Source organism: Leptonotus elevatus, chromosome 8 (assembly GCF_054856555.1).
Source record: "Leptonotus elevatus isolate MCC_2025b chromosome 8, RoL_Lele_1.0, whole genome shotgun sequence".
NCBI lineage: Eukaryota > Metazoa > Chordata > Actinopteri > Syngnathiformes > Syngnathidae > Leptonotus > Leptonotus elevatus.
The window spans coordinates 8,754,928-8,777,948 of record NC_141246.1 but is presented as its reverse complement, the minus strand read 5'-3'; the positions used below and the strand labels follow the sequence as shown (position 1 = coordinate 8,777,948).

The following is a 23,021-nucleotide window of genomic DNA, read 5'->3' as shown; positions in this document are numbered from 1 at the left end:
CTTCTGTATGTGCACCCCCCCCCCCCCTCCCCAAAAGAGAGTGTGCGATATGATTCAAGGATGCCTTCAAGCGAGTTGATTGTGCTGTTACTAATGGATTGATTGTTCCTTTGTGCTGTTTTAGTGGATGATTAGAGACATCGTTAGACACACCGGTGACAATGTAGCACCTTTGTGACGTGTTTTCGTTTCCTTTGGAAATCCGTTCACTCTCTGTACAGAATTCAATTATATTTTCTTGTATTTTACACTCGGCGTGTCTTCCGTTACATCACGAGTGCCTTGACATTTTTACGAGTGACACATGTTTGTTGGTGGGGAGGCGCGAGACGCGGGATGTGATGTCAGAACTTCTTTTTATCCCCCCCCCCCGATATGCAGCGACCAATGTGACGGCAAAAATGATCATCCATCCATACGTTTTCTAGAGTGCTTGTCCTCGTTAGGATGAGGCGGAGCTGATCCCAGCTGACTTGCCAGCTAATCATAGGCAAAAATATCATCTGAGATCTTTGAAGAAATAGTCATTGCGTTTCACAGCATCCAAAAGTTGGGCTGTTTTGTCACATCACATGACATATTATTACCGTATTTCCTCAACTAGTGGGCTCTTTTTTGGGGGGGGGGGGCGAGGAGGCCTAAAGGTTGAGCTAGACATGCTGCTGTGCATTGATTGGTCGATGGAGAATTGTTAGTGATGGATTGTGTAGTTTATTTTTTGTATATGGGATTCCACCAGGGTCTGTTTGATTTGGATTATGTTCTATTTTGTATACTAGGAACAGTACTCGAGCGCCCAATCGGCTAAAAATAGCACAGTTGAGATGCAAGTATCATTTGTTCCGTGATCTCATCTTTCCTAAATGAACTACAGTAAACAGAGATACCATTAACCCGTTCCAGCCCCCCGCCCCCACCCAAAACAATAATAATTAGTTTAATGTAATTTTTATGACATAAATAAATATAATTTAATTGTTTTGTTATACTTTCTCCTGCAATGCACATTATGCACCTTGGCTACCTGGGGGCAGTATAAGACACACAAACGGATATACTGTAATGGAGATACAGCCTCTTTCTGTTTCTCAGTATGGCAGTATGGGCTCTTTGCACAAAACCACTACTTCTTGAACTCCGTACCACTCCTTCATTTCCTGTCTTTCATGATTGGACAAATTGATTAATCCAGGAGTGCCTGACCTCAGTAACCACGACGACAATAGCGGGACACTCCTGAATTAATCAGTTTGTCCAATCATGAAAGACAGGAAATAAAGGAGTGGTATTGAGTTCAGGAAGTAATGGATTTGTGCAAAGAGCCTATTGGTCATTCTTCGCAGGGGATAAAGACTATATGTCTGTAAGTTCTGTTATATTATCTGTCTGCATGCGTTGCTACATCACTGCATAGATGCTATTAGCATCTAATAGTTTGCCTATTGTGTTTCCCATTGTATAGTAGTTGAAGTTATCTGGCTGTTGTGGCAGTAAACATCCTTCTTTATGATCAAGAAAGTAAATTACAGTTTTTATGCTTTTTACTTGTTGAGCCTAAAAAAAAAAAGACCAAATATTTTGGTCGCAAGCCAATGTTTAAGTGAGCCATAGCCTATCCCAGCTGACTTTGAGCGAGCAGGGTGCATCTTTGATTGGTGACCAATTGCTAAATGTGAGCGAAGGCAACTATTTGAGGACATACGGTACATCGATCTTTATTGAAAATGTTTAGAGAAGATGTAATCACGCTCATTTTTCATCCCGAAACACATGGACCTTGTGTACGTGCGGTCGTGGTTCTTTGTGGTAGCGGCCGATGCTGCCTTGTACTGTATGTACATGTGGATCACATCTCTGTGCGAGTAGCATCACCATTTCGGGAAACAACGTCCAGAATCTGTCTGCACTTTATATTTTTGTAGATAATATATATTTATTTTTTATTTATTACTGTTGAATAAATTATTGTATCACTCTGAAAAGGTGTCACGCTTTCTCTGTTCCTTTTTCAGCTCAAGATCCAAATCAGGGATTTTTACGCTCAGTACTCGATGCCAGTTAGCAAACTGTTTAACTGAGAGTTTTGTGCACAATCATGTTGTTTACGTCTCATTATCAGGTTTTTGTATATCATACTGCTGTCATGCTCAGTGGCGAGTCAAGCTTGAGTGACGTCCTCTTCAAGACCACTTCTGGTTCCCCTCCACCATACTCAAACACACACACACGTATTGTATGTATGTATGATTTACTTACTCGTTGTGGTTTTTGTTTAATTGTGCTGTTTTGCCGTGGGTGTGGGTGGTCTTTTATGTAGTGATGTCACATCCTTGTCTTCAGCGAGCTAAAAGTGCCCCTAACTAATTGTCTATGTATAACTGAAGGTTGTTGCGGCGGCCATGACGGTCCCGGTCCCTTTCTACCAACAACACACTGTCATAACAGAATTATTTAATTATTTTTTTAATGACGGTGATGAGCTAAATATGTCTCTCTCACGACTCAAACATGACAAGACGTGCAAGTTTTCTTTGATGAGATGAGATGGATGAAAATGTTAGCAGCTGGTCTGATGGACATTGAAAATGAACGTTCACCACGCCGATGTAAATTCAAAGGTAAGTTGCAAGTCATATTATCATATACATAATTGTCACTCAATAATAGGCTTGTGATAAATGTTAAAGTCCACTTAAAGGCATAGAGTTAAAATGGGCCACTAGCAAGCTTTAAGCTAAAGTTAGCTTTGTTGTGCTAATGTCAATTCTTTACCTTGTGTGTTAGCTTGTTATGTGTAAAACATGCAGGAATTTTTGCGTGTACTGTTGTCATATTGAACCATGTTTGAGTGACTGTCTTTAATATGGAGGGAAATGTAGTAGGGCCCATTTTAGATCTGTTGCTGTTCCCTCCTTTCTAAATGAACAGCATACTTGGCTGTAATGTTAGCATCATGGCCGCTAAGCTATCAAAATTTAGTCTTTTTGCTCATTTGATAGTTAAGGCTATTCTATTTTCTTAACTTGGTACGGGTAGTATTTTGTCAAAATTATGTGTTGAGCTTAGAAAACTAATATTTTTTTGTCCGTAAAATGTTCATCCAAATACTAAAACTAAAATGGCTGCCAAAAACAACACCGCCTTTAGTTTCTCCCCCCAAAATACACATTTTCAAACAACATAGATATTATACTTCCTTGACATCGATAAACTCTCACTTGAACAAAATTATTGCCGCAATCACAGCAATTTTGCCCATAGCGGCCGCACATATTTCATTGTTACACTCTTTCACTGTTTCATATTGTTTCCATTCTCTCACTTTGTGCTTCATTTTTAGCGGCATAATCTTATTTGTCACACCTCATAGCTACGAGTATCGCCTAGCATCAATTGTACACCTTAATATAAATTTAAAAAACAAATGTGTAACAAATATATGGCTCTTACAACATTATATTTATGCGTGTTTGTTTTACGTAAAATTAATACCAACAAGAAGAGTGTGCTATCGTATATGAATTATTTATTATGGTCAAGTCAAAATCCAGTGCAAATTTTTGGGGGGAGGGGGTACATACCCGAGGCATGACACGCAGTGCACTTAATACAGGTTATCAGGCATACAGTAAATCACGCAATACAGTCTGTAACCCCCTCACAAGGTTGCGTAATCCTAAGCCCGCTTGAAAATCCTTTTAGCATCCACGCCATCGTAGTTGTAGCTCTGTGGGCGGAAGACAAAAATGCCACCTCAATAGATTCAGATTGTGATGGGTGTGTGTTTGTGTGCGTGTTTAAGTTGCCCCACCTGTATGAGCTCATCTCCTTGCACAGTTCTTGTGGTCGTAAGCTGCTTGCCGTTGTCTTTCCTGGTGAAGGTGCCCTTCATCACCTCACCCTCCAGCACCCATGAGCCCTGAAATCAGGTTTAACTTTCATTATTTTCAGAGTGGAAAACCGACATGAAAGCGGGTTTGTAATTGCTTTTGCATGCACTTTTATTTCCAGTTAAATGAAGCATATTGAGTTACATTGTGTATGAAATGTGCAATAAATCTGTGATTTTATTATTATTATAATTATTATTATGGTCGTTTCATAAGCCCTCTGTATAATAAAAATAAAAATATTTAATTATTATATAATTATGAAAATAAAATAAATTTCATGTTAAATGTAAAAAAAAAAAAAAACATCATCAATTACAATAAACCATTTAACCAATTAGTATGCACTGATTCTTCAAAATACCTATAGAAGAGGTCCACCGGAAATAAAAAGGACACCTTAAATGCCCTTCCTAGAAGTCCTTTGGAGCATTTCTGGCAATGTCGAGCAAATGTTCCTGCATTTTGCAACTATTGCGGATGATTAACTCATTCACTGCCATTGACGACCATAGGCGTCAAAAATGTATTTGAACTATTTCTATTAGTTTAACATATTTTCCACTTTTGTTAACAAGAGTATGAATTTTTTTATTGTACATTTAGAACAGATATTACATTTGTGATTAATCGTGAGTCTATTGAAGTCATGCGATTAATTACAATTTAAAAAATGTAATCGCCTGACGCAATTTTTTAAAGAAAAGATTATAAAAAATTAGGGGCGTCAGGCGATTACAATTTTTAATCGTAATCAATCGCATGACTTTACTAGTTAACTCACAGTTAATCACAAATTTGATATCTGTTCTAAATGTACAATATTGTTTTTCTAAGTTTTCATACTCTTGTTAACAAAAGTGGGGAAAAAATGTTAAACTAATAGAAATAGCTCAAATGAATTTTTGACGTATTTAGCCGAGTTAAAAGCAGCTATGCCCAAAGGATCATTAAAGTATAGGCCATTACTTTGTGTTGCCGTTTACGTTCTTCTGCAAACAAGTCAAATCTCGGAGCCTCCAAGGCTCAAACTTCAAAGTCTGGAGTGAGTGATTTGGAGCACAATCAGCAACATAAAGGTCCTTTGCAGCATTTGCCGTCTGTTTACTCACAGATACTTCCGTGCCGTCGGCCAGGCTGTAATCGAAGGTGACCCCCAGGGTAAGGTCGAGTTCCAGGGTGCGGAATTTGCTGCTCTCCTTCACGTGGAACTTGTCTCCGTTCAGCTCGATGGTGATTTTTAGATTATCGTGGGCGGCCAGCTTCCTCTTCACCAAGTTGACACCTGTCAACGCACAAATCACGTGCTAGTGGTGTGGCACCGGACTGACGCTGCAGGTCCATGCAGGTGTGTTCACTTTACATCCTTGCACTAGTATTTACTCTATCTAGCATTCATATTCATGTGGCTTCTTTAAACGTGATGTGAGATTACTTGGCGCACCTAGTGGTTGTCAAAGTTATTGCAACAAGTACCACCTCAAAAAATATATATTATTAAGCAATTATACACAAGGGTGTAGAGCCGGAAAGCAAATAAAACAGTAAAAAAAAATCTAATGTAACATTAAAAAATGCACACATTTGAATAAACAATTATTAATTAAAATATTACAATATTAGTCATTTTTAGTCAAATGGAGCACTCACTGAAAGAGTCGTGTTAAAAAATTATGTATGTATTGTTTTGAATAGTTCCGATTTTGTTTTCCAAATAATACATGATAATTGTAATAAATTATAACGGCATATTATATAAATAACATCACATTTGATATATTTTTGATTGTATGTACAGTATATGTATTTTCTGCCTGCTTCCTTCACCAAAATACAGCATTCCTCGATCTAATCCAATTAATTGCAAGAATTCCGGCAGTATCCTTCAGTTTGCTCACATACCCATTTGCTCCATGAACTTGTCATAGTTGTCATTGCGGTCCACTTTCCAGTTGCCGTTAAAAGTCATGGTGGTGCTGGTGGTGATGTGGGTGAACACGGGTGGTGAGCCGGGCAGGCGGTGGGTGGGGGGGGGGGCTGAGGTTTCTGATTCTGCAGCAAAGCAAAAGAGTGCCGTAAGCGTGCCCCCTTTTAAAAGCACTCTTATCTGCTCATCTATTTGAGTGCTGATGTGGCTGTGTAAAGCTCACACTTTCTCAGGTGAGTACCACCCTGCGGCCGCTTCTCATTGGACACCTTTTCCTAGCAGAAAAAAAAAAAGTGAGCGAACATGCAAAGTGTGTTTACATAAAGGGGGCTTTTCCTTGCGTCACAATGCACAGGTTACTACTTTACAATAGGGGGTTACATCTTGGAAAGGCGAGTTTGCACCGTGTTGCGTTGATGAATCGGGCAGGGTGCTGAACTAAACCGTGGTTTAAACCAGGCAGTCGTCATCTGAAACGTTTCTTTTCATTCATTTCTGCGCTTGACTTGTAAATGACAAACTGGAGTTAGCCTACTCAAATTCATAGTGGTTGTAAGAGTGTCCTGATGTGAACCATTTTTGCTGCGATTAACATGTAGGGGAGGGGGGTCAATGGTGGGACAGTGCCGCTTATCACTCCGTAGAGATATGATGACATGATGGCCTGTTATTGCAGTCACGGTGATAACGACACTCCACTGATACTGGCTTCGACCTTCATCTTCTCATACAGGAGACCTTTGTATAGGACACGCACGCACGCACACACACACACACACGCTCAAAAGTCCAGTCATTGTGTGCCAATAAGAACTGAGGAAGGTGTCCAAGATAAACACCGCATTGCAGTTTTGAATGACTGGGTAAAAAAATAACCCAGCACTGGCTTTTGGACCCAGTGCTGGGTCATCTGTTCCACCCTTAGGTTACTTTTGAGCCAGCAGTTTGAAAAGAGCACAGTACGACAATATTCATGTTGACCTATTGGCACCTCAAATGTTTTCTCCCTCGTCAGACCTTTCTACTGTCACGTCATTGACAAATCAAGCGAGATAATCTTTAACACAATAACACACCCGTACAATCTAAAGAGATGCTCATTGTTATCTTTGGAAAGTAGGAGATGGCTCTTTTATATTGGCTCTACATATTGAACAGGTGTTCCTAATGTAGTGGCCTGTTAGTGTGTATGGCTGAAAATCCCAAGGTACTACATTTTTTTCTTTATTATAATTTGTCGGTTAGCATAAAAAGATTCAGAAAATATGGAGAAATGTGTTCATGTAAGCTGCAAAGCCGAAAACCAACATTGAATGGCCATTTTTTTGGATCCCCTGTAGTAAAGTTTATCAGTTGAACATTACATATCTTTTATTTGTAGCATATTCGACTGTTTGAAATGGATTTTCTAATCACTGTGTTCTGTTTTTATATATTTTATGCACACTATTTTTATTATATAATTTCTGCAAATCCCCCCCCCCCCCCCTCATTTTCTTAAATCACAGCACACTTGGCTCTCTCCCTTTTTGTTTTATGTACGTATCTTTTCGGTACTTTTGCATTCTTCACCTCATTCACTTTGCCACCTTTTTCAGTCAATAAAGTGTATTTTATTACCATGTAGTGTGTGTCTCTAGTACACAATCAGCGGATGTTATCAGGACTGCAATAACAAACATTTAAAGTACTTGGTCATTATGATAAGCTGGGCAGCTAAAAATGGAAATAATACTGACATGTTCCTTCCTATTGATGTTACCTTTGACCAGAGATACCTTCAAATCAATACATAGCTTGCTTGGGAAAACTAATTCCATATTATTATTATTATTATTATTATTGTTGTTGTTGTTGTTATTATAGATTTTAAGTGTTAGAATCATTGAGCAATTTCCCACGGGGTTGTATTCTTTTTACAGACACTAGAGGGAGCCCGTGACACATTATATAACCACAATTACTGTTTCAACTCATCCTCAACTGAAGCTACAAGAAGCTCGACATACGACGTTGGCTTACGAATAGCGTGCAAAGGACTAGTTTGCCAGGAATGCATACAAATATTTAATGTTTCTATGGCGTTTTACAACGGTAACTTAATGTTTCTCATAGACTAACGGGGTTTAATCATAACTTGTTAATAACACAATTTGCACTTGAGATGAGTTGAAAATATTTTATTTGGAGCGTTTTCCAAACGTTACAATAGTACAGCAGAGAAGTAGGGTACAACCTAGGTTGTTCACCAGCCAATTACAGGCATATGTATATCATCATATTCACACTTATGGCTAATTTAGAGTCTCCAATGAACTTACATGCATGTTTTTGGAATTTGTGAGGAATACATGATGACAACTCAAAACAAGCACAGGGAGAACAAGCAAACTCCACATAGCCGAGATTCGAAGCACGTGCTGCCCACTTTTCCACCGTGCTGCCACATTATGATTTCAAAAGCCTTCATTAGAGACTTGATTATTGTAACCAATTGGATTACATGTGCTTAAAATTTTGGTGAGCATATAAACAAATCCAACCCAAATACTGTACATAGTGGGAGTGCTTAAAAAAAGTGCTAACTGACACGTACATCATATTTTGCACATAAAAAAAAAACATCAATTATAAAATGTCCACTTAAAATGAGTCAAGTCATCTTTGACCAAAGTATATATATTAAGAATTTAATACTTCACACTAACCTATGGGGGAAAAAAACACTTAAACCTACTTAGACTGAACTTTTTATAATATAGAGTTTTCTTTTCTTTTTTTACTTAGGCATTAAAAAAAAAGAAGTTACATCTAAATTTCATTCTGATTCCACCGTGGGTGTGTTTGGCCTGCGAAAAATGCTTGACAAATACAATACAGCTGTTATCACTGGCGCTAATCTACATTTGTATACTAAAATAGATGCAGTAAATACTGGACTGTATATTATTAGTGTGGCGAAGCACAATGGCACAATTTTATCTAAACAACCTTTGCATTATATCAAAACTTTGCTATTTCATTCTACTCGATCCATGTGATGTATTAGTGTTGAATATCAAGGAGGGCGTGTCAGTGGACTTCCTGTCTGGACAGGAACCACACCTTCATGGGCTCCTTCTTCCCCTTCATGGTAACGGGACCTCGATAGGCCAAGTGGAACTGAGGGTCCGCGTTCTCTGCGGACTGCAAGCACCTGGAACAACAGCAGAGGTTTGTTTTTGGCTTGTTCAATTCTTTGCCATCAACAATGAGCATATACATATATATATTTTTAAACTATTTTCACAGAGCACTGGCCAGGTAAATAATTAGCCATCTACTAGCCATCCATCATCAATCAAGGGAATTTCAGAACAAACAGGACTGGGCCTTTTCTCACCTGTAAGTATACTCTGAAACATTGATTTTGCCCTTTTCACCGGTGGTTTCCGTGCGGCTGGTGAGGTTGACCGTATTGCCAAAGAGGCAGTATCGAGGCATCCTCTGGCCAATCACCCCGGTCACCACCTCTCCCGTGTGGATCCCGATTGTAATCTGAAAAAAAAACAACAACAACATTGTTTCCATAACAGCTCCAGAAGAGGCAATCTACAGACTATTTCCCTGTCAAGCAGTTGGCACTGTGGCGGTCTTCAGAGCGTGAAGGCGCTCTTGTGTGTGAGTTGAATGGGAATCTATTTTTAGCTCAGGGAGAGTGAGATGATTTGAGTGTGTTTTTGCTCTGAAACTCCTCTTCTCTTCAGTGTGTGGCCAAAATAAACAAGCCTTTCTTAAAGCAGGTATGTCCTGCAGTCCGTAGAATAACGACCACCAACAGTACATTTGAACACAGAAAGTCTGCAAATGTTCAATCAATCCCTTTTCTATGATTAGTAACTAAAACACTCTGCTTGCTAGCAAATCACTGTGCATCTTAGCCTTTTCACATACAGTACAGTTTACGTTCACCAACCAAAACATAATAATAATATTCAAATTAGATAAGAATTGGTCATATAAAGGTATTTTACTGTGTTTCAAGTGGAGATCAAGTCAAAAATTTTGCTTTGCATTAACCCTAACCCTTGATGTCAAAATACCCTTGTGCTCACAGTGCGAAGGTCACGTGATCACCCCCCTCCCTCCCCAAAATATACACAAAGCTAACCCAAGGGCACTCTGACATCAATTTCAATCGGCAGCAGGGGGCGGTGCTGCATAAAATGTCAGCCTCCTTGGATTGCAGAAAACAGGTGGATTTATATCCTTAATTTTTATTCCACCAACTCCAATATTAATCAAAATACCGTGTTTAGACTAGTGGGGGCACATAGAATATATTATATGTTTTTTTTTTTTTAAGTTGACTTCCACTTTAGAACCAATACATGAAATAAAACTTTTCTACAATATTGAAATGTATTGAGATAAAAGTGTTGAAATCCCACCTGCACGGGCTCGTCGTCCACTTTGACTTGTCCGGCGATCTCCAGCATGTCGAGCGCCAGGTGGCAGATGGACTTGGCGTGGTGCGTGCACGGCTCAGGCAGGCCGCTCACCGTCATGTACTTGTCGCCCACCGTCTCCACCTGCGTTGAAAAGATTTCATAGTGAGACCATTTGCTTTAAGTGCACTGTGTGAGCCCACTGAAGGAGTTGAATGCCTTTAAAAACACAGAGCAGCCAACAATAAACCCGCTGATATACACTTACATCAGCTTTGAGACATTGCGGTGGGGGCCAGCTCAAGCGGTGGGACCACCAAGCCATTCAGATGGTAGAGTAAATATTACTTCTTTTGGTGACCCAGTGCCTGAAGCCAATGGAGGCTTAGCTGGTAGTGGCTGGGGTCTGCTTGACTCCTTCAAGTGCATTCTTGTCTGAAAGCCTGCAATGTAAATCTGCCACGAGAGGCCCATAAAGCGCTGCGCTCACTCTCGAAAGCTGCTCTGTGTTGTTTAGAAATCCGTACTACTGGTCCACTGGTGAAAAATTCTAGTCGACACCTATAAATAGTCGTTTGCCAGGACGCAATCAGGGTCGTTACGTCACGTTTTTGCACCAGAGGGTCGCTGCTGCTTTCAAATATAAAAAAAAAAAAAGCAATAGGGGCTACACTGAAGAAGAAAAAAAACAACATTGAGAAAAGTCGTAATCTTATGATAATAAATTTGAATTTTCTTTAGAAAAAGATGCAATTACATTAAAGTGTGATTTTTTTTTCCCCTCAAACAAAAGTAATTTTTCTCTTTTTCTATATATATACAATTTTACGCGATTTTTATTAATTTTTTTAATGAAAAGGGATGTAATATTTCAAAAATAAAGTTGCATGTTTTGGTACAAAATAACATCTAATCATATGACAATAAAATTTTATTTTTTTCCAAGAATAAATTACCCCCCCCAAAATATAAATAAATAAATAAATAAATAAATAATAATTAAATGGAAGTAAAAAAAAAAAAAGTAAATCATGAGAATAAAGTGCACAAAAAAAAGTCATAATAGTCCAAGAATAAAAATGAATGAAAAAAAATATTTACATAATTTGGCAAAGGAAAGAAATCATAATATTACAATAATACGTCAATTTTACTGGGAAACGGTCTAAATCTTGCTCATAAAAGATTTTTTAAAGTTATTTTCGTTTTAAAAAGTCGTAATCTCTCAAAAATACTACCAAAAAAAAGTAGGAATTTTACAACAATAAACTCCAGGTTTTTCACAAATAAAAAACAATTTACAAGAAACAAGTCGTAGTTTTTTTTAATTACATTACATGAACAATGTAATTTTTTTACAAGTTTAACCCCCGCAATTTTAAAAGAATGAAGTCGGATTATTTCAAGAGAAAAAATTATAACTCTTAAAGAATAAAATCTAGAGAATAAAGTATTTTTTCCTGACCTAAGACATTCATATATATTTTTTAAGAAACACAAAATCCTATTTCAACGAGTACATTTCCAACCTTGTAGACGTAAGGGTTCTTTCGCGAGTCGGTCAAGATGTCGAATCGGGTGTAGACGTCGTTGAGCAGGTTGACGATCTTGATGGCGCCCTCGGCGGAGGCGTGCTTGCTACAGAAGGCGTTGAAGCCTACGATGCCGCTGAAAAGAATGGTGACGTTGTCGTAGCGTTTGGCCGGGACAGGCCGCTTGTGTCTCAGTTCGTTGGCAACAGACGGCGGCAGGACGGAGTACAGCAATCTGAAGGGAAAAAAAAATGATGAAGAGTGCGCAGGGCAAGTGAATATGATTGAAGATTGGACGCCGTCTTTTTGGATGGGCGCTTTTATCCGCTCACCCACCATCTTTTGGTCAGTTCTACATGCTGGCTGCATTCGGAGGAAAGGTTGCTGTTTCTATGGCAACCACTTAGATCATGGAGGCTTGTTCAAAGCTTTCGGGCATGCGAAGAAATCTTTACGGTGGAGCCTACAAAGTCTAATTTGTCATTGTTTGTTTTGAGTGGATCCATTCTAATTGAATTCATCTCTTAAATCTGTTGCCATCATAAAATCTTTAGCTTCATGATTTAAGCAGCATTTGAACAACAAGTGTCAAATAAAAACTATTGGTACAATACAAAACTGGAACATTTAATTTGTTTCTCAATATCACATAATACAGGTTTTGTTAATACATCCAGCACCTACAAGTATTTAGTTCTCTTAAAGTCAATAAGTGCTGCTCACCACCTGCCAAATGAATAACGCCAAGCCGTGAGTGGAAGGTCAGACTCGCTGAGAATCAATAGATTCTCACCTTGCTGGCACTTCAGCACGACTGAGTGTCATGGATTTGTGTTTAAAAGATGTTCTTTGGACAAAAAAAACAGTTAAAAGGGCTGAACAAACACAAAAATGTGATATTAAAAGCATGTAATACCTCCACTAAGGAGTTTTTTTTGTGTCCTCATAAAATGTGTTTTTATTTGTAACTAACCTTAAGCATACCTTGTTCCTATTTTCCTAGTGATTAAAGCATTACTATCAAAATTCATATTTTTGTGACAATGTAGCTGATTTTAGGATGGTTCGGCCTTTACTCATGTGCTCTAGTGTTTTTTTTTTTCTGTTGTTCGTTTGCTGCAGTCAAATATTTGTGAGATCCAGTGAATCATTTTAATGACAAAGCGTCATTATTACTTAGTATTAGTAAGCTTAGTATTACACCAATTATCAAATCAATTAATTGACCTAAACTTGATGTGAATGTGAGGTGCAGGTATTATTTGTGTTCACTTAAGACTACTATTCTCTTGTTCTACTGTAGTATCTGTGACTCAGTGTACAGCTTTGAAAGGCCTGGTCTGGTGAGTGATATGGGTGTCAAAGAATGACCGTGTAGAGTTTGGCTGGCTGTTAACTCTTCATGGGTTGAGCGACTTTACAGTAGTTCTTGATAGCTTCTTTATGAATCTGCACAAACGTATTATTTACACATTTAATAAAAAAAATAGTCCAACCTGTCCGTTTTCTTCTTCTCGTCCTCCAGGGCTCGGAGTGTGTGCTGCAGGCGGTCGGTGAGGATCTCCAGCTCCTGGGTCAGCTTGTACTCCTCGCGAAACTGCTCGCCCAGCAGCACCAGGTCACGCGTGGCGTCGTGCAGCGGGATGTCGCTCAGGTACAGGCCCCTTCGCGTCAGGTCGTCCAGGTTCATTACACTTTTGAGAAAAGGACACGCAATGCGGGGGATGGTTGTGTGTTAAATTGTTGTTGTTTAAGGGGGGCACAGAATTCTTGGGGTAGTTTATAAGGGCCCAAAAAAAAAGACCCTGTAAGGGGTAAGGTACTTTAGAGTACTGGATCTTCTGTTAGGCTCTGATGCTATTTTTTTTTGCAGGATCTGAGCGAGTGTGAGTGTTTTAGTCTCATATTATCTTTATTTGATGCTGCTTGTTCTCTGCTTTAAAAATGTCTCGATCTGCGAGGACGAGCTCTCTTGAACCCGGCTCTCCTCTTTCCAATATTTCCAATAAGATGCTTACAAAAAAGGCTGGCAAGAGGTGACGAGAATTTGCAGGTTTCATTATGTGGACGTGTGCTTGCACACATTTTGAATGTTTGAAAAAAAAAAAAATCAATGACAAATATAGGAAAGCAAGAATGAGCTGTGGACGGCAATGTACAGTGTAAACGTACCTGGGCGAGCAAAGAAAGAGGATGTTCTCAGCTTCGGGCAAATAAATCATTTGTCCTTTTAACCGCAGACAGCTGATCTCCACCCCAGTCAGCTCGTCCTCGTTCTCCACTGTCTCCACATTTAGCAGACCCTCCTGCCAGGGTTACACCACCTTTATGAATATTTTATTGAATGTTCCTCCACAAAATGGGGCGCAACTTCACCTCGTGTTTTATTTCTGAATTTAAAAGCGTCTTTTTTTTTTTTAAATGCACTGCCAGCCTTCTTAAGCTAGACCTTAGGTTGAGATTTTTCATTTCTGATCATTAGGGTGAAGATTGGATCTCAAATTTGGAGTGTCTGCTGAATGTTGTCAATCATCCGAAATTGGGTCTATAACAAGCTTTTTGTCGTTAAATTGTAGAAGGTGCATTTAATTCTGGCTAATTTCATCTCTGAACAGGCTGACAATGTTTAGTGCATCAACGAATTGAAAGTAGAGTTGGCTGTTGTGAGCTCAGGTTAGAGGCTGGCTGTTAACTGGCCAACTGTTTTTGTTTTGTTTGTTTTGGGGGGTACTGTTTGCCAGTATAGTCAGTTGTGATAATGTGTGAATGTTTATTATGTTTGTTTATTTTTGTTACCGTTTGTTCATTAAACCATTTGAAAGTGCACCAGTGGCTGTGCTCAATCCTTGACTGCTTGTGGGGGAATTAAAATGCACGTAAAAAAAAAAGAAAGAAAAAGAGTAGTACTTACTTGAAAAAACTTACTGGTAGTAAAAAAAAGTGCTTTGAGTGCATTTTACAAGTTATATATTTATATATATATATATATATATATATATATATATATATATATATATATATATATATATAAGCTATGTAAGCGTTGAGGAACGAACTCATGACCTTCAGCTTGGGTGACAGCCACTCTACCACCTGAGCCATGCCACTCTTTCTGTATGTTAGTATATTGCTGGAGTTAAGTAGAACCCTCGTACCTCCAAGAGACCGGTTTTGGTCCCATTTTCGACTCACCAGCAATGCAGTACAGTGGCAAACAGCAATAGCGGCACGGCTCATGTGGTAGCATGTCTGTCTCCCAAGATGAAGGTCATGAGTTTGTTCCTCAAGGCTTACATAGTTGTTTTTTTAACGTAACTATTTAAATGTACTCAAAACCCCCCTTGTAAAATTCACTTCAAATTTTTGAGTGAAAAAACGTTACTAGTGTTTTTCAAGTAAATATGACTCCCCTTTTTTTTTTTACAGTGTATGATACAAGTTGTTGGCTATATTAAGTTAGCTTATGCGCTGGTTTACGCCAGTTCTGCTTATCAGTAGACATGTTGCAATTTATCTTCCTTTTAAGTGTTCAAGTTATTTGATTGATTTGATGAAAAACTGTTGCAACAATGACTGTTGTTGCACATGACTGTACCTTGCTTCGAAGGACAAAAACCGTGTTGATGTGGGAAAGAATGCCATGGTAGCTGAAGTCGATGTGTGGGCGGACCAGGGAGAAAACTGATGGGAGGATGCAGGCGCCAGGTTGGAGCTAAGAGACAGGGGGAAATTAAAACATGCATAATTCAGACGCTTCAGATTAAAAATGATTATGTACAGAATCCGGCTGTCCAAAAGGTGACCTATACCAGCTGATCGCCTCAAGATTAATTATTACGTATTAACGGCAAGCAGACCTGAGGCAGCACTCGGTAAATGGCGTTGCCGCACTGCGTGAGCATCAGGTCTTTGTCGAACATCAGGTGAAAGGGGAAGGCCTTGCAAAAAGTGTACGGGCTGATGCGCGTCTCCTGCGTGCCGTTCTCCTCGAAGCCGTCCAGGTCCTCGTAGAAGGCCTCTTCCTCCGAGTCCTTTTCCTCAATCAGGAACTTGATGTGGTCGCACTCCTCGCTTTTGGGCTGGATCATCTGAAGTGAAAGTTGAAGATAAAACTTCTTCGTATTGATGCAAAACTGAGTGAGCCTCATATGCGCCAATTTAGTTCCGTACGAATGTTTGTGCTTTTCCACTGTAAAAGATAGCAAAACATCCAATATCTCGAACCGACCCACTTTTCTGTGATCGCAGTGGTACGCTTCAGTACTCAGGAGGAGCTACTCCATTGGTGGGTTCCATTTTTTAATATGGCCCACTGAGCGTTTACATAATTAAGAATCCTGCAATATTCGCTACATTAATTTAGCCGTGTTAATTAAAAAAAATTTTTTTTTCAGTTTTATCCATTTCACTTATACAAAACATTTTTAACAATATTATATTTTAAAATGTTTTTAATCTATTTCATTTTATTACATAATTGGTTGATTCATCCATTCATCCATTATCTGAACTGCTTGTATTATAACAAAAATTAGAATAAGCGGTTCAGATAATGGATGGATAATTATAAATAATGAAATATAAGATTTTTTATTTTTTTTAATTATTAAATTAAGTAGTTAATTTTTTACTTACACATTTGAGCTTCTTCTCCTCTACAAATGGGGGTCACCAACGGGCACTAGGTATCTCCCTAGTCACCCGCAGACCTGCTCTAAAAATAGCTCACCAGTGCCATGTCAATTTTGTGTGTGTGTGTGTGTTACTCTTCTAAAAATTAAATAGTGTCACTTACTGTGGCATGTAGCTTTTGTTGTTGTTTAAATCACACTTGCAGTGGTGTAAATTTGGAAATGGCAGTATTTTAAGAAAACTTAAAGTTCAAAGGTCAGAACTAAGACCAAACCACATCACTCAACCTTTTCCTCCAGTTTTATATAATTAGCTACAGGCGGGCCGAAACCTCGTATGTCACAATTTGGTGGATTTAATATTTTTTCACAAATCTATACTATTGGTCTATTTATTTTTATTTATTTTTACAAATTATTGAACATTTTAAAGCATTGAAAATGGCTGCTCACTTTGATGATGCAATGATGCAAAGGTAAAGTAAGTATTTTAGTCTTAGTCATTAATATCAGGCGTCTGAGTTGCAGCCAATTTCATAATGTCATTAGTGCAACCTTCATGGAACAAAATAAGCAACAGAAGTTACTTTTGTTGAAAAATTGCAGCTAATACGTTCCCTAAGTTTGACACTTTTCAGTAATCGTCCCCACAGGCTGGTTATGGCCGGTTCGGGCCCACGTGCCGTGCATTAGACACCAATGGTATAAAGTGATGACTGATCTAAACTATAATGTGGTTCTAAGTATATTATCTATAAACGTGGCGTTGTTGTCCTTGCCGTCCTTAAATGAATAACAATATTAGTGCAATATGCATTCATCTCAAGTCTATGATAGTAGAATTAGGAGCGCCGACAATGACATTAATCAGTGTTGGCATAAGGCACACTGACGTCACGCTGCCGTCTCTGCGCCCTGTTTCCACAGCAACCGTGGCTAATATTTCCCCAGATTGGGTCTCGCATTAGGAGCTTCTGCCTTTTTTTTTCTTTTCTCCCTGTGCTTTCATTACACTCACACACACACACACACACACAATGCTGAAAAATATATGATCCCGTCTGTATAAAATGATTAGGGGGCAGCCGTTAGAGAGCATGGTGGCGAAGAATGTTCCCATCATGTTATGATTGTTGGCTTATTAGCATATATATGGGTAAAATGATGGATGAAAATAGTTGAAATAAATGGAGATATAATGTATGGATGGATCTTGAAAATACTCCGAGCGAGAGAGACTATTTCTTAGATCTAAAAATATCTCCCTTGTTGCAGACATTTTTCCAAAAACCAGATCCACTCTCTCCTCTGCACTTGTCAATTAGACAGGATCCAGGAAAAAACACACACACAAGATTACATGCAGACCTTCATCTCGATCTCCGTGCCATGGATTTGCTGTGCAACAGTTTTAATGATGCCAATCACGATGTCCTGCAGGCCTTCTCGCTCTGAGTAGTAGTGGAGGATGAGATTGTTGCCCTTCTCCGCATCCGTGCAACGGAACGAGGGAGCCCTCATACCGGGATAGATGGTGCCCAGGTGGTCGTGGAGGGCGTCCAAATTCTGAGAGGGGAAAAACAAAAAACAAAAAAACAATCAGTGGTTATCAAATATTCTGGAACGGCAAAGTTATTCAGCGATTATATTCACGGATTTACTGGACAGCACTGTGTGATTGACAGGTGACAAAGTCAGTGGGGATAGGTGAAAAAAACATTATTTTGTTACTGTCGCAAAAAAACCCCGAACAATATCTTTTCTTACCGCCTCAGACAGCCGCCACTAGCTTTTGGCAGGCTTTCTAACACATTTTTACCTGAAGGAATTCGCGAACGTTTGATCCCAGCACCCGCAAGATGGTGTCGTATCCCGACTCTTGGCAAAATTCGAAGAACATCTTTCCGAACATCTGCAGGATGTCTCCTGCATCAATCTCTGAAATGCAAAAAAAAAAGAAAAAAAAAAAAGGATTGAGACCTCAGGAGAGCGGTCGCTTGTGATATACAACAGTCTAATTCTGACTCGGTTCATGTGATGAATTTACACAAAAGTGTAAAGATTGGCGGTAATAATATTTCACAAATATCATACGGAAAATACAGTTGATGCACAAAGTGATGCACTCTAAATGATAACAATATTATTATGGCCTCATAGGACACACTTTCAGGCACACAGTGTAATGAGACCCACTTCGAGAGCTGTATTTACTTTACAAACCTAATTAAAAATGTCTAATAACAGGTCCCACTAGGCATCGTCCAATTGATTGTCACTGTAAAAAATACGCGTCATAAAGCAATCAATCCGGCTCTCTCATCTCTCTCAACTGCTAACAGGGGTTTTAGGGTTCAGGGTTGGCTGACGGGAGCTATGGTGTTATTGGTTATTTATAATTGTGTTATTCTTTTATTTTTTGTTTAGTGCATATGTTTTGTTTCAAGTCAAAAAAGATAATTTTATATGATATGAATCTTGTTACATGAGATGTGATACAATTCAACTTTTAAGGACGGTTCATTTTAATGGAATGATTTGATTTGGTGGGATTTGGATTCAGTTTGAGAAAGTATGATCCAATGAGTTCCTTGTTGTCAGCGTAAATGGGGCATTTCCTTTAAATACTGTATACAGCCACGGAAGAAATTAAGAGAATGCCTTTGTTTCGTCAGCTTAATGTTCATTTTAAATGCCTATAGTACAACCAAGGGTACATTTGTTTTGACTGATATATCAACAAAAACCTTTACATTTTAAGAGCTGATCGAGACATTTCCATATCCAAAGATTTACTTGATAATGAGCAAAATCACTTTATAAGTTCTTACATAAATAGCTATGGCGTTGTACTGCCCAAAATTGTTTTAAACTTATCTTACGACGTTACTTTTAAAAATCAATCAAAGATGCTTTGATTTTTTTTAAAAATGCACCAGAAGTAAACTAACCATCGAGGCTAAACTTTATTCCTCCCAGACGTAAAAATATTTCCGTCCCTCAGTCGAAATCTATCACATCAACTCCATCCTTGACACAAACTATCACATTCCTATTGGGCAGGACTTTGGCTCCACCTTGTGGCAGCTTTGGGTCTTACAGAAAGAGCGCAGAAAGCACGAATCAGTGCGTTTTCAGCAAATTGCTCAGAGGATAAGTAAATGTAAATAGGTGAAATCATGACTAGTGATCTATGAATTAGCGAACGTTCACTGTAATCAAAAAGCCAAGTCAATCAAACGATGGAAAACATCATTATCTTTGGCAGAGTTTTTAACACATACCTCAACAGATGGTAAATCACGAGTCGATTTAATAATCCACAGATGATTCATTGAATTTTCTTACATATTGAACCAGAACTGTCATTGTGACGTTTGCATAGTTAACTGTGCCACAACAAATACGAAAAACAAACTTACTGAGAACTTTGCTGGCAGCGGCAACAAGCTCGTAGGTTTTGGTGTCATCGTAAATGATTCGAACAAGAAACTGACCCTCGATGTCGAGTTGCGCTTCCCTCCTGGGGAGGAAATTCATGTCATACCAGACGTCAACATGTCTTCATTTATTTTACACATGAAAAGGTGATTGCACTTGCTCGCTAAACTGTAAATCAGGTTTAAATTAGCAGTCGCTCATGCGTATCGCTGTGCACTACAGCGTCATTATCGAACAGAGAACGTAATGAGGTTGTAATTAGTTTTGCTTAGACTGAGAAAACAAACCTGATTTATGAGCACTATTGGCAAGTTCATTAGAACCCTTAGCAGGTGAAAAAAAACATACCATAAAAGGTTTTCCATGGAAAATCCGGATTATTTTGTCAATTATTCAACTGATCCAAGTTAAAAACAGGAGAAGAAGCAAGGTGATAAATTGTATATGAGATATGCTGTACCGAGGAGAATAACAACTTTGGAAACATTTACACAAGGCAGCTGCTACTCTTAACTTTTTTTTCTCTCTTAGGGTTGCAGCGGGTTCAGGCAGCAATGTAGAGAGCGTGCTAAAAAATGTCATGTTGACATTATGCTGCGATAGAAAAGGAGGCGCTCAAGAGCAACACATTTAAATGCCACTTGTAGCACATTCTTTGTAGCAACCCTCAGGGTTTTCCCACAGCCTTTTTTTTTTTAACATTTGCAATAACTTAACCCAAAATAAGACACATTGTTTTTTTTCTGAGGCAAGGACCTGCAAGTTTCACAAATGAAAACAATTTAGTTTATTAGTTTAAATGCAAAAGCATCTGCATTTTATATAATAAGCAATTGAAGCTTTGGGGGGGGGGGGGGGGTAATTTCATTGCCAAATCAGGCAACTCAAAGAAAATAGTTCATAATAATCGTTTAGTTCAAAAACAGACAAGTCCAAAATGACCAAAACTATAATTTTACACTGAAAGGATGCGTATCGAGCTTGGTCAATCAAAATTAATAACATGTAGTAAATCTACTACAAATACAATCTCTTGATCGAACCTTAACTTTTTCAACTTTTTAAATCTAAAGTTAGTAATGGGAATTTTGGCTCTTTATCGAGAGCTTGGCTTTCTAAAAAGAGGCGGCTCCCAAGTGGCACCTCAATTTTTTGTTGCTTCAAATAATTATGACCAAATGATGTTCAAATGAATTGAATATCCATTATTTATATTGACTTTAATAATTTATCTACTCTGAATGCTAAAAAAAAAAGAAGTAAAATACAACTCTATTTAAAAAATAATTGCAGTTTTAACAAAGTGCTGTGCATAAGATCAAACATAAAGCACTATATATATATATATATATATATATATATATATATATATATATATATATATATATATATATATATATATATATATATATATATAATAAAAGCTAAATACGTATATTAAGTAAACCACCCTCCATCAAAGGTTCCGTGTGCAAGATCCTGCTATTTCGCTGTTTTTTTATTTATTTTCTGTTATTAATAATTAAATTAATAATAACACCACAATATTTTGTCTGTCATAAAAACTTGGCATAATTCCACTTTCGACCACTAGTTGAGCAGACGGCACTGTATTTCAGCATAGCCTAGTTTTTACGAAAATTATTGAATGTCATCTCTCAACAGCAACAGAAAAGCAAAGTATGTAGATTTATTTTATATCATCGTTGGGCATGATTATTGATGCATATTGTGAGATGATCAGTACAAGGTTTAAATGATTGTAAAATATGTTTGTGTCAATGGTTGCTTTTGCTCTCTGTCAATCTATGGTTTGTGTTTTTGTACAATTGTGACCTTTAAAAAATACTGAAGTTCCGTTAATGCTATAATAATAAAAACATGCCCTTATAGTATTTAAATGGTTTTTTTCTATTTCACAGATTTCACGTATAGGGATTACTGTATTGATATTAGTATCCAAAATTAAATAAAATTATGAAATTCAAAATCAAACATACAAGAGCTCCCTTCACAATGCCTGTCCAGAGTTTTAGTTCCTCTCGTTGTGCAGTTGTGACTCTATTTGTTAAATGAGAGGAAGAACACAAAATAAGTTACAGTTGTCTGCCATGGAGACGGATGGGTGAGCAGGGGGCTCATTTGCATGAGCACTGCCCCTTCAAAACAGCTTGATTTCAACAGGGCTGTTTGGAAAGGAGGATGTTGGGATTTTTAATCGATCCTTGTGGAATTTTAGGTGAATCCAACAAGACAATTTCTTAAGACACCTGGAAACTTCTCATTTGTGAACCCTCGTGAGGATAAGCGGTTCCATTATTGGATGGATGGATGCTTTCAATGTAGTTTAGATTTACAGCGGGTGTTTCATCACATCAAAAATCATTTCACCAAACTGACAGGCGTGTGATTTAATACCTTTCATTGTTCATTTTTAACAAATATATGACATTATTAGGCGTCACCTATGAATTTGTTAGACATGTTTTTGTGTTTCGTTATTGGTATTTTTCCTGGCGTGAGCCTGTGGTTTGATCTTGTTTGTTAATCATTAAAAGCAAGCGTCCAGAGGGCCTGTATCACGTCTGAGCACACTGCCTGCTTCCACTCAAACATTTTTATATGCCAACCCGAGCGAATAATAAGCATAACAATCATAAAAAAAGCATGACAATAAACACTCACTTGATGTCTTCCCACACTTCCGGTCCGTAATTCCTCAAAACGAGCAGCTCCAATGCGTGATTCACAAAACCGTACTGTAAATACATAACAAACAATAACAGCACACTTGACCGCTTTCCTGATGCATTCCTCTCAGCTTCACATGCTTGTTTGGACACATTAGTCCCGCAAAGTGGACATTTTAAAGGGTGCCATGTCGGATTGTATTCACCTGTTAATATGCCCAGTAATAATGTAACAACCCGAGTAAGAAACGCTAAGCGAATACGTCGTCTCTTTGCCAGGCTTAAAACACGAAACACAAAATATACGTACCATAGTGCCGGCTGCTCTTTCTGCAGCTCCTTTTTTTTTTTTTAAGCAGAAAGCGTCGCTTCGGACAGAAACGTCATCGTTCGGTTCCAGATGCTGATAGTCGTAGCTGCGTCCATACCTCCTCGCTCCATCAGCTTGTGATTGGCAAGACACTCGTCCAATCAAGCGTCAGA

General features: G+C 38.3%; 2 protein-coding genes across 2 annotated transcripts; both read right to left on the bottom strand.

The window, feature by feature from the left end:
* Positions 1–3,600: 3,600 nt before the first annotated feature.
* On the bottom strand, positions 3,601–5,871 carry fabp2 (fatty acid binding protein 2, intestinal). Its single transcript, XM_086082699.1, has 4 exons — positions 5,793–5,871; positions 5,003–5,175; positions 3,812–3,919; positions 3,601–3,727 (listed from the first exon to the last, which is right to left on the bottom strand). Exons 1-4 carry the CDS (start codon positions 5,857–5,859, stop codon positions 3,677–3,679), a joined length of 399 nt encoding a protein of 132 aa, XP_085938825.1. The 5' UTR covers positions 5,860–5,871; the 3' UTR covers positions 3,601–3,676.
* Positions 5,872–7,982: 2,111 nt separating this feature from the next.
* gucy1b1 (guanylate cyclase 1 soluble subunit beta 1) lies at positions 7,983–22,988 on the bottom strand. The gene is made up of 13 exons (XM_086082350.1): positions 22,849–22,988; positions 22,534–22,607; positions 19,830–19,930; positions 18,227–18,345; positions 17,776–17,973; positions 15,634–15,864; positions 15,372–15,488; positions 13,949–14,082; positions 13,273–13,470; positions 11,774–12,011; positions 10,248–10,388; positions 9,200–9,354; positions 7,983–9,013 (listed from the first exon to the last, which is right to left on the bottom strand). The coding sequence occupies exons 1-13, from the start codon at positions 22,849–22,851 to the stop codon at positions 8,890–8,892; spliced, it is 1,833 nt and encodes a 610-aa protein (XP_085938476.1). The 5' UTR covers positions 22,852–22,988; the 3' UTR covers positions 7,983–8,889.
* Between the last annotated feature and the right edge of the window lie 33 nt (positions 22,989–23,021).

Excerpts from the sequence above, each read along its gene's own strand:
- fabp2 (XM_086082699.1), bottom strand. The coding sequence starts at position 5,859 with ATGACTTTTAACGGCAACTGGAAAGTGGACCGCAATGACAACTATGAC. Across the intron at positions 5,176-5,792 it reads CAAGTTCATGGAGCAAATGG|GTGTCAACTTGGTGAAGAGG; the intron begins GTATGTGAGCAA and ends GTGCGTTGACAG. Across the intron at positions 3,728-3,811 it reads AAGGAGATGAGCTCATACAG|AGCTACAACTACGATGGCGT; the intron begins GTGGGGCAACTT and ends TTCCGCCCACAG.
- gucy1b1 (XM_086082350.1), bottom strand. Across the intron at positions 19,931-22,533 it reads GAAGTGTGGGAAGACATCAA|GAGGGAAGCGCAACTCGACA; the intron begins GTGAGTGTTTAT and ends TTTCCTCCCCAG. Across the intron at positions 17,974-18,226 it reads ACGTTCGCGAATTCCTTCAG|AATTTGGACGCCCTCCACGA; the intron begins GTAAAAATGTGT and ends TTCCCCTCTCAG.